The 11,036-nt window shown below is 45.9% G+C and overlaps 1 protein-coding gene across 3 annotated transcripts in view; it reads right to left on the bottom strand.

Moving 5' to 3' along the window:
• Positions 1-744: 744 nt before the first annotated feature.
• Positions 745-11,036, bottom strand: part of SYCE1 (synaptonemal complex central element protein 1) — a 12,071-nt gene continuing 1,779 nt past the window's right edge. The window contains exons 2-13 of one of the 3 annotated variants that reach the window (XM_017893871.1): positions 6,757-6,819; positions 5,967-6,026; positions 5,534-5,608; positions 4,824-4,871; positions 4,518-4,572; positions 3,712-3,801; positions 3,402-3,465; positions 2,632-2,698; positions 2,431-2,554; positions 2,248-2,358; positions 2,002-2,089; positions 745-928 (exon numbers count right to left, since the gene is read on the bottom strand). In XM_017893871.1, coding sequence (XP_017749360.1) covers positions 890-928; positions 2,002-2,089; positions 2,248-2,358; positions 2,431-2,554; positions 2,632-2,698; positions 3,402-3,465; positions 3,712-3,801; positions 4,518-4,572; positions 4,824-4,871; positions 5,534-5,608; positions 5,967-6,026; positions 6,757-6,819 — 884 coding nt within the window. In that variant the 3' untranslated portion in view covers positions 745-889. Of the gene's footprint in view, positions 929-1,479; positions 1,781-2,001; positions 2,090-2,247; positions 2,359-2,430; positions 2,555-2,631; positions 2,699-3,401; positions 3,466-3,711; positions 3,802-4,517; positions 4,573-4,823; positions 4,872-5,533; positions 5,609-5,966; positions 6,027-6,756; positions 6,820-11,036 lie in introns of those variants that run through there. The other 2 variants (XM_017893870.1, XM_017893873.1) reach the window with 2 other exon arrangements.

Below are 11,036 nucleotides of genomic sequence, written 5' to 3'. Positions count from 1 at the left end.
GAACAGTTCTCCCATTCTGAGGTATTCTACACATACAGCTGGTTTCTTACCTGAAGAAGCATATTCTGGCAGAACCCTGCAGAGAGGAAAAAAATAGAGCTCGTGCCAGCCTCTCCTGACCCTTCACTGAGGCAGCCTTTGGCTGAGATGCTTATCCTTAGCTGATGCATATCATTATTTTGTTACTGGTTTATTATATCCTTTTCTATCAACTAACTGTAGATTCCTAAGTGATGTATTTTGTGGGTCTTGTGTCCTAGCATTGAGACACAAAAGTGATTTTAAAATATTGACCTATATTTAGCAAACTTTTATACTCATTTAGACGTTCTGAAATTTATCTGTAGATTGAGATTCATAAAGCATATAATCATAAATCCATGTCTTAACTATTTCACCATATAGAACTTCTAGTATGATAAACAGTATTTGAATATTGCAGACATCCTTGAGTTATTCCCAACATGAAATTGTTTAGACATCTCACCAATAAATCTAAGGGAAGCTGTTTTTTTAGTAGTCTTTTTTTTTTTTTCACATGAATAAGTGTTGAACTGTGTCAAAGGCCTTTTATTCATTAACTGAACAATCATTGGTTGATTTTAAAAAAATTCTGGTGAACCAATAAAAGCTAAAGTTCTTTCTAATCATGGGCTTAACTGAATTAGTTTTAAAATGTGTTGTCTTCATTGTCATTCAGTTCAATATATTTTCTAACTTCCACTTGATTTAAAATTCATGTTTGATAGTGTATCGCCAGTTTGTTTGAAACAGGTATGATTAACCGCATCTTAGAGAACTCATCTGTCCTGGACCGACTGAAGAATTTCTGCACTTTGCCATGTTCCATTTTTCCATGGAAACAGTGCTCTTCAGTGAGCCTCTCTTTTCAACTCCACCATGTCACTGGTCTACCTGGTCTGGGAGCCTGTCAAGAAAAGGGATCTCTTTGTCATGAATTCAATGTATTCTGACTCAGAAGATGCAGACTTTGACTCCCACCATTGGCCTTGATTGGGTCAATGCATTTCAGTGAATTTGAAGCACGCATCAGATGCACATGACTTACATCCTAGTTGATTGACTCCCCGCACGCTGAGGATTTCTATCCTGTTCCTGTCCAAAAGTGCCTGAGTTATACATTTTGTGTTCTTGAGAGCACAAACTACACAGCTAATACGTGGAGACTACCATATGGTAGTCTTGAATTCCAGCTCACTGGAGCTCAATCACTCCATTCATTCTGAATCCCAGCTCACTGATCCTCATTTTTTATTTTTATTTTTTTAATTTCTGGGAGTTTGTATAGTCCAGACCTGTAATGAAGGAACTGAACAATAAATCACAAGGTGTGTGTACGTGTGTATGGAGGTGGGTTCCAGACCTCCTGGGCCCACTGTGAGAGCGTCTCAGGCCTGCATCCCTCTGCCTGGGGACCCAGAAGAGCCTGGCAGGTCCCAGAGATGAGCAATCCAGAGACCAGGAGGTTAAGGAAGCATTTATTGAAAACCTGTGATGTATCTCTGGCCCAGACCCAGAGGCAGAGTCAAGCCAAGGCTTCAGTCACAGGAGCCTGGGGGTCTTGGGCCCGACCTCTACTCCTCACCAGTAGACTCAGCTGAGATGGGTTGTATCAAAGTAACTCCTTTGTTTCCTGAAAGCCCCTTGGGCTAAGGTCAGGGGTGGAGTGTGTCCTCCTGGCCTATGAGGACATCAGGCCCTGCTCGGTGTGCAGCTCCAGGTCTTTCTCCTCAGGGGCTTTTAAGGGCTTGGGACTGGCCTGCAGGAGGTTAGTGCCCAGGGTGGGAATCTATATCCGTCCCCATGGCCACACGGTCCCCTCCTGCTCCATGAGTACCTTGGGTGGACCCACTATGGGAAAGCCCCTCGCCACAGACCATCCTCTGAGGAGTCCCAGGACCCCCTCCCTTGTCCTCCTGCACCTTCCGCCATCCCTTCAGTAGCTGTCTCTGTTCCCTGACACCCAGTTCTGGGGCTTACCACATCTCCTGGGCCAGCCTCTTCCTCTTGTGTGCTCTGGGCTTGGGCAGGGACTTGCATTCCACGCTTTTCCAGCTCTTCCTTCAGCCTGGACAGGAAGAGGTAGGATGGGGGAAGGAAGAAGAGGGAAGGGTGGAGGAGGGACATGAGGTTTTCAAGAGTCAGAGAGACAGAAGGTGGAGAGAGGAGATACCACATCAGTCACCTTCCTGGTGGGGGTTGCGGGGACAGGGCCTCCACACACACCTCTGCCGCTTCTGCTGCAATTGTTGGCACTTCTGCTGCAGCTGCTGGTGGCTCTGGGCAGCAGCTGCTAGGAGTTCCTCAGCCTTCCTGTGCTCTTCCTGAAACAGCTGCCTGGGGGGTCCAGTAGGGGGTGGTTAGCACCACCCACTCCCTCCTCCCACCCTCTTCACCTCCACATCTTACACTGTGGCTGCAGCCTCCTGGCTGCGGAGAAAGAGTCCCTCATCGAGGGTGGAGGGGCCCTCAGCCCCATACAGGGAGCACAGCTGATGCTTCACGTCTTCCAGCGTTGCCTTGACCAGTTTCTCTGCAGCACAAAGGGGCAGGTGAGCACATGAGGGCACGTGAGGTCAGATATGGGCCATCCACCTTCCCTGGCCTCACCTTCCTTGAGCAGCTGCTCCTTGTTGCTGTCCAGAGCACAAATCTCCCTTGCCAGCCGCTCTGGCCTCTGAGGGGGAAGAAAAGAGGCCTGTCCACACCTCTTGGCTTTCCCCCATGCCTCAAAGAAGGCTATCTGAATCTTGTTTCATACTTGCTCACTATGCCTCACTTCGAACAACTCTGCCCCTCTGTGCACACCAGCCACAGTACAGCCTTAGGGCCATGGCACTGGCCATTTCCTCCCTGTGCACTTCTGTCATCCCACATCTCTGCAGTGCTGCAGTGGGGAGGCTCATGAATTGTTAAAACAGATAAACCTGCAAACACTATGAGTCTTGGCTGTTTTCTGGAGGATCAAGTACCAGTTTAGCTCTGCAGCTCCCCCCACTCCCCTCTGTCCTGGCGTGACCTCCTCACTGAGCCCTTCCTTCCTAACACTCACTGTCTATTTTCTTGTTCAGTGCCTAGGGTCCTCCTGAGAGGCAAACACTGATTGCTTATCCTCGTTGTCTCCCTTGTGCCCGTGATGGTTCCAGACACATCCACTGACACTGATGGAAAACTTGACCTTGGCTCATCAGAGATGCCCCTGACCACTGAGCAGCAGGGCCACAAGGAGATGATAAGGGGCTGGATTTGGGCAATGTTGATCTTAGCACCACCAGGGCTTGCTCGAGGACTGGGTGTGGCAGGTGAGAGGAAGTGACCGTTTGGGCCTGGTGCTGCTAGGGTAGATGTGGAAAGGGGAGAAGTGGCTTTGAGGGACTCACATGGAAGTCCCAGAGGTCCTTGTGCTGGCCCATCAGATCCTCCAGCTGTTCCTCGAACGCCAACCTGGGGGCCAACCACAGGCATGAGGGGATATGGGATGACATCACCACCTTCACAGACTGTCCAAGTCTGTGGGTCTTCAGACACAGACCTTGGGGTGCTTTGCTCATGGTCTCTGCTCCACTGGGAGCATCTTCTCCACCTGGAACCTCTAAGGCTCAGCGTAGCCAGCTCTTCTAACCCCCATCTTTGACATTATGCCCCAACTACCAGCCATCCAAACCCCCTGCCTCAGGTGCTAAGGTTTACCTCAGCTGTCTCTGTTTGTTCTTCTCTTCTTCAATCTGCAAGCTTAGAGCAGAAATTCTCTCCTTGCACTCCTGCAGCACGGTGTGCTTCCTGGGAGAGGTGAGGCAGCCCTCAGCCATGCTTTCTTAAGCCCCAGGAGGGCACTGGGTTGGGGCTTCTGCCTCCCTCTATTAAGGCTACTTTTCTCCCCCTCTGTACATTAAGGTCCTTCTCTGTAACAGGTGATGGGTAGGGGGTGACGTGAGCATTTGCCCCCTGGAAGTAATGTTGTCAGGTTAAGAGAGATTAGTGTGGACATGGTCAAGTAAGCAAATGCACACATATCTTAGTATCATCTGGTTTTCCCAAAGAACTGAAATCTCAGTGTGCTAGGGCCTGGGGCCTCTGGTAACAAAATGAGCTAAATCAGGAAGTGGAGAAATGCATGGACAAATCGATGGGTGGATGAAAAGATAATGGATGGAGAGAGAATGGACAAGTGGCTGGCTCAATGCCAACAGACAAGTGACCAGACAGATGAGTGAACAGATATCCAGGGAGTACGACAAAGAGTAAAAGGCAAAGAATAAAAACCAGTTGAAGAAATTTAATTGATAATTTAGCAAATGAATGTCTATGCCATTGAGAGAGTTACCCTTAACACTACTGCCTGCTGTTGGAGCCAAAGGGGAAAGACACTCTTTGGACTCTCCATTGTTTAGAGGGAGAGAATGAGAGCTGTGGATCTCAGACTCACCTTCCTGCTTCTTTCTGCTCTACCAGAATAAAGAGGTAGGACAGAGTTAGGCTCAGCTGGAAGCTCTTACCTCTGTGCCTCACTTTCCTTTTCCTGGCAATGCAGCCGGAGGATCCTCAGGGTCTCTGTAGGGAGAGCAACAGGGCCCTATGAGAACCTGTCAAGGTATCGGGTTTTGGCAAGGGGAACATGGCCAGATCATGTCAGGTCTGTGGACACTTGATTGAGCTTTAACATTTACTACACGTCTGGTGGAAGCCACAGGAGAGAGGCAAGCTGGGACAGGTTTCAAAAGGCTTCAGCTGCCATAGGGGGAGAGTGGGCCTCTGTGGGCTGGCAAAAGGAACAAGCCTGGAGACAGGGGAGTGGCAGATACCTTGTTTTTTGCTCAAGATCTCCTTCAGGTGTACTTTCTCTCCATGTACTGGAAAACAGTGACACATTTTGGCATCAGGGACTATGCAACGCACCCTCAGGGATGGGGATTGCTCACCGTCACTGGGAAGTTGGGCACAGCCTTGCTCCCAACCCAAATGTGAACCCCTCGAGGTGAGCCCTTCCCTACCCTCTGGTGCCCACATTCCCTGGAAGCACCAAAGGGCCTTCACGTTTATAGAGGGTGGCTGTGAAGGCCCTGGAGGATGCCCATGCTTTTACATGGGGAGGAGAGAAAAAATACAAACACCCATGAAGTCGGACAAGGGCTGTGAAGAAACACATCAAATAGGAAGGGGCATGTGATCAGATGGTGACAGGGTGCCACCTTTAGATGGGATGACTGGGGAATGCCAGTCATCCTGTCTGGGGACATTCTAACTTAGAACTGATGGTGTGAGGAAAGAGGAACCTGTATTATCTGAGGAAGCATAGGCAGCACCTGGCAAAAGCTCTGAGGTGGGAATGAGGTTGGAGGGTGTTTCTTGAACACTTTCACAAGCAGAGAGGAGAGGGGGAGACTGGCAGGACATGAGGCTGGAGAGGGTACAGGACCCTCGGCCATGGCAAGGATGCTTATCATCTGGAATGCAGGGTTAGGGGAGGCTTGAGACACTGTGGGGACCTCTGGGTGACCCCCGGCTCTCTTACGCAAGTCCAGTTCCTTCTGCAGGGCCTCACAGATGGTCCGGGCCTCTCCTAGGTCTTCATTGGCTTTCTTTTTGGCTTCACCAGAGAGCAGAAAAATATTGTGTGAGTGCAGCCTGTATTCTCTTGCCAACAGTGACATTTCTCATTTGCCTTCAGGAAAATCTATAGTGGCCTAGATTTTATACAGTAGGAAACAAGGCTTCCAAAGTCCAGGCTCTCCTTGCCAGGCTCTGCTGATAGCAGGGCTAGGATCGTGGGTATATTAACTATGGCAGTTGCATGCTGAAATGCCCTGTACTTAATTTAAGGCTCTGCTGCTGCTGTTGTGAATAACCAGTGACTTTGGAACAAGGGACCCTGCATTCTCATTTGGCACTGAGCCCCGCAAACCATGTAGCTGGTCCTAGCTGGCAGCCAAGGCCCCTGAACTCACCTTGCTGGGCCTCATTAATCCGGTTAATCAGGACCTCAACTCGGGGCTCTAGGCTTCCCACTGCAGGGAGGAAAGGAGGTTGAGTTGACAGGGCAGGCAGAGGTGGGGTGGTTGCCAGCCTTGTGTCTCTGCTGCTTTCATGCAACACAGATCTATTGAGTACCTACTGAAAGCAGGTGCTGTGTGGGGCCCTCACGGAGCTCATGTTCTGGGTGGGCAAGACTGGGAACAGACACAATAAGGTACCGAGTGGAGCTTTGGTAACTGTGTTCAAGAGAAATAAAGTAGGGCAAGGGGGGTTAAAGCACAAAGGAGTGGAAAGCGCTCCTCAGATATGGGAAGGTATCATGAGAGCCCCAAATCAGGTGGCAGGGGGGCAGGCCCTGCAGCTCTTTGGGTTGGGGTGGGAGGTAGTCAGTGCAAAGACCCCCTCTGAGGTGGGAACACAGCTGGCAGGAGCCTAGTGAGCAAAGAGGGAGTAGCGGGTGAGGGGAAAGGAAGGGAAGTGAAGGTGGCAACTTCTGGATTTAATGGACTGCAGTGGAGCCAAATGGGTGACCAGCAAGAGGTTTGGGACAGGGTTTTGGGAAAACACTTTGCCTTCCTTACCCTTTTTCCTTCTTTAATTTTGAATCATGGGGCCCTTTTAGTTTAAGTAATTAAGTTTTAAAAGAAAGAGAAGGTGAAGAGGATTATTTCCCAAGTTTGTACATTGTGGGGCCGGAAATTGAACCCACATCGGCTTGGCCCCAAATCTCAGGCTGAGCCTCACACAAAGGAGACACATGACCTTTCTGCAGCTTTTTCACCATTTCCATCAAGTCTTCAATTTTCTGTGAGGATGTGTCCTGCCCTGTGGAGACAAAACCAAACATTTCAGAATCAAGCAGGGCGAGAGGCCAGAGGAAGGATCTGACAGCCCCTGGCCTGAGACTGAGCTGGACTGAGGGCAGGTCTCCAGCCAGAGTGGTGGCCCTGCTCCTTGTCCTGAGGTGAACAGTACACTAGATGAATCAGGCTCCTCCATGGTCAGCTTTTCCCTGCAGGGTAAAATTATACCAGATAGCCCTTTGTAAAACTCTGGGTGAGGACAGGGGTGTACTCTCACTGCTGAGGCTGTTCAAAGTAAGGTCAAAGCTCCTGATATAATAATTCAAGAAAAAAAATGAGGGTATAAAACCTGGAGCAAGGAGTCAAAATCACTGTAACTAGCAGATGACATAATCTAGGAAGTTCTTAGAGAGTTTTCTGGTTTTTTTTTTTTTTTTTTTGGAGACGGAGTCTGGCTCTGTCGCCCAGGCTGGAGTGCAGTGGCGGGATCTCAGCTCACTGCAAGCTCCGCCTCCCAGGTTCACGCCATTCTCCTGCCTCAGCCTCCCGAGTAGCTGGGACTACAGGCGCCCGCCACCTCGCCCGGCTAGTTTTTTGTATTTTTTAGTTGAGACGGGGTTTCACCATGTTAGCCAGGATGGTCTCGATCTCCTGACCTCGTGATCCACCCGTCTCGGCTTCCCAAAGTGCTGGGATTACAGGCTTGAGCCATCGCGCCCAGCCGAGAGTTTTCTATAAAACCATAAGGATTAGTAGCAAAATGCCTTAAGATGTTAGTTTAAAAACATATATAAATACAAATAGCTTTCCTATATACAACCAATACTAAACCTGAAATCTCCCCACAAAATATTTCATATTAAGTTTTATAATTATTGGAACCTATTTTAACACTAAAATTAGTAGATCTAAGAAATTACTATTTATGGCATTAACATTGTGAAAGGAAAATAAATCTTTTATAAATAAATATTTGAAAATAAATCAATTCAAAGTTACCCTCTGCTCACTGAGATAAATGCATATCTGATTTTGTAAAATAAATATCTGAAAATAAATGAATTCAAAGTCATCCCTCTGCTCACTCAGGTAAATGCATATCTGATTGCCTCCTTTGGAAAGGCTAACCACAAACTCAAAATAATGCAACCATTTGTTTTTTATCGACTTATGACCTTGAAGTCAACCTCCCTGCTTCAAGTGGTCTCATCAATGCTTTGAGGTGACCCACCTTTCCAGATCAAACCAATGTTCATCTTACATATGTTGATTCATGTCTCATGTCTCCCTAAAAAGCATATAAACCAACCTGTGCTCTGACTACCCTGCCACCCTGGGCACATGTCATCAGGACCTCCTGAGGCTGTGTCGCAGGCATGCATCCCTAACTTTGGTAAAATAAACTTCCTAAATTGACTGAGACCTGTCTCAGATTTTGGGGTTTCACATTTTGGCAACCACAAAGGGATTCTGAGTAGAGGTGCTCCTGACCTTTGACAAATATTCTACCAGTGCCTGCTAGCAGCTTGAGCTATCTTTGTGGCTCAAACTAATTTGACAAGTTGCTGAGGTCTGGAAGTCCCCTATCCAGGGAATCCCTCATTTCCCAAAATTTGTTCGAAGGCCAAAGTTTATTTTCTGAACAACGCTTCTCTTTTTCTGGAGTTTTACTTGCTTCCGACAGGGAAGGCAAGTTTTCCTGCTACCATGAAAACTCATTTCTGGAGTTTGAACTCGCTCCCAACAGGGAAGACAAGTTTGAGGGGTTTTTTCCTGCTTCTAAGATGATAGAGACAAGTCTTCAGCCTGACCCGTCCCTAGGTAAGTAACTGAATTGGGGTTTGTCTTGGCTAAAGATAAGATTAACAACCAGCTGCTCTTAATTTTTCCTTACCATTACAGTGTTCAGTAATCATACAAGTTGTGTGATCATTTGTTTGTTATGCTTAACCGGTATTTTTTTTGTTGTTTCTTTCTGTTTTTGCTGTTTTGGTCCTTTTCCCATTGGGTTTGGCCAATTCTATCTGACTTGATCAAATCCAAAGGAAAGTTCCAATTTATGTGGTACAAGGCCTCTGAAGTGGCTAAATTCCCATCAGAAAAGGGGTGGTGGGGAAGAAAAAATAGCCAGTAAAAGTAAAAAAGTGGGGAAGATTTTGATTTTGACTACTTAAGGGGTTTCATTTACATAACAAGGCCATCTTTTTGCTAGCCAGGCCAAACTGAAAGAGAAATGATTGTCACCCACACTGCAGTTCCATAGCTGAGGTTCTGTCTTCTTTTTTTCCATAACAGCCTGGGTTTGGTTCCTAAATCAAGACCTTTCTGGTTTGATACTTGGTACTTCTGAAATAGCAGCTATTTGTCCTAGTTGAAATATGTTGATGAGATTTAGAAAAAAAATTTAAAAGAAATTCAAAAGGTTAAAAGTCAGCTTAATTAAAAGCTAACATCCAAGATATGTGTGTGTGTGTGTGTGTGTGTGTGTGTGTGTTTAAAAGGCTTTCATGATTTTTCTTTTTTCTCTCTCCTAGGTCCTTGTGTTTTTTGAGCAGAAGTTTTTTTTTCTTCTCAGTTGACTGAAGGTTGTTTTCTTCATTTAGTTCTGCTGTCTCTCCTTTCTCTTGCACCCTCTGCTGCATGAGGGACCTAAAATAGTGTATAATAGCATGAGGTTCCTTAAAGAAAATGGAGAAGGCATCAGACTCCCATTTGCGGAGAAAACTGCTTTTCCTTATGCATTCCCAGGAGTGTAAACAGACAGATTCATCTCAGCTCTTAAACTGCTTGCTTTTGTACTGTGTTACCTGATATATATGTGTATATATACACATGTATATATATATTTTACTAATTATTGCAACAGAAGCTACTCCTGGGTTTTTAAGGAAGAGTATATTTTAGACACTTAGAAATTTGTTTTAAAAAAATGTTTCTTAAGTGCACTGTTAAAGCATCCATGTGGTCTAGCCTCATAATAATTCTCCCTTTTTGGACACCCATGATTCAGTGTGGCCTCTTCCCAGAGCTCAGAGATCCAGTTAAAAGATAGGTGGTCACTATCTAAATAAAATTGGTCTCCTGTGATCCAGCCACCTCCCACCAGGCCCCACCTCCAACACTGGGGATTACAATTCAACATGAGATTTGGGTGAGGACACAGATTCAAACCATATCACAGGCCAAGGCCGATGCATGTTTGAGAAGGCTCAGAGGCACCTGACCAAAGTTTGTCACAGTTTTGATCGACATTACCAAATTACCCTCCACTGATGTATACAAGATGCCCAGTTTTTCATTTTTACCAACCACCTATGTTTCCAAATGTGTTCATCTTTGTCAACCAGATATGCAAAATTAAGGTGTCTCCTTACAAACTCTCTGATAGTAAATATCAAAAGTTTGGGTACATCTTCTTTTCTAAGACTATGTCCTAAGTAATTCTGATATGGATAATGGGCAAGGTGTTCATCACTATATTGTTTATAATAGTAAGAAACTGGAAGCCTAAATATGTCTTAGGGGATTTGTTAAATAAATTATAGCACATACACAGGATAAATCATTTACAGCCATTAAAAATCATGGATACATGCATAAGGCTAGGCTCAGTAGTTCACATCCATAATCCCAGCACTTTTGGGAGGCTGAGGCAGGAGGACTGCTTGAGCATAGGAGTTCAAGAGCAGCCTGAGCAATGCAGCAAAACCCCATCTCTACAAATAACAAATTTAAAAATATTTTCTGGACCTGGTGACATGCACCTGTGATTGCAGCTACTTAAGAGGCTGAGGTGGGAGAATTGCTTGAGGCCAGGAGGTCAAGGCTGCAGTGAGCAGTGACTGTAACACTGCACTCCCGCCTGAGCAACAGAGCACAATCTTGTCTCAAAAAAAAAAAAAAAAAAAAAAAATCAAGCATAGAGTTTTGTGAAATGCTTATTTTTGAGTTTATGGAGTCCCCTCATTTTGGTCCCACCTGAAATCTTACACAAATTACTGTTCATAAATTTATGAATTAAGTTTTACATTATTCAAGTAATTGGCATGTGTGAAAAAGCATGAAGAAAAAATTGAAACACAAACATTCCCTTTCCCCAGTCATCCCCTTTCTAGTAATAACTGCGGCCAGTTAGGTGGAGACTAACAGACCTTTTACTAAAATGTATCTAGTGTCACTGACCCTAGATAACATCCCTGCTTCCTTTTTATTTTTATTTTTTTTATTTTTTTTTTTTTT

This window comes from Rhinopithecus bieti, unplaced genomic scaffold (genome assembly GCF_001698545.2).
Source record: "Rhinopithecus bieti isolate Rb0 unplaced genomic scaffold, ASM169854v2 scaffold_24263, whole genome shotgun sequence".
In the NCBI taxonomy this organism is placed as follows: Eukaryota; Metazoa; Chordata; class Mammalia; order Primates; family Cercopithecidae; genus Rhinopithecus; species Rhinopithecus bieti.
Note: the sequence above shows the minus strand (reverse complement) of the source record. Positions and strands in the feature narration are given on the sequence as shown.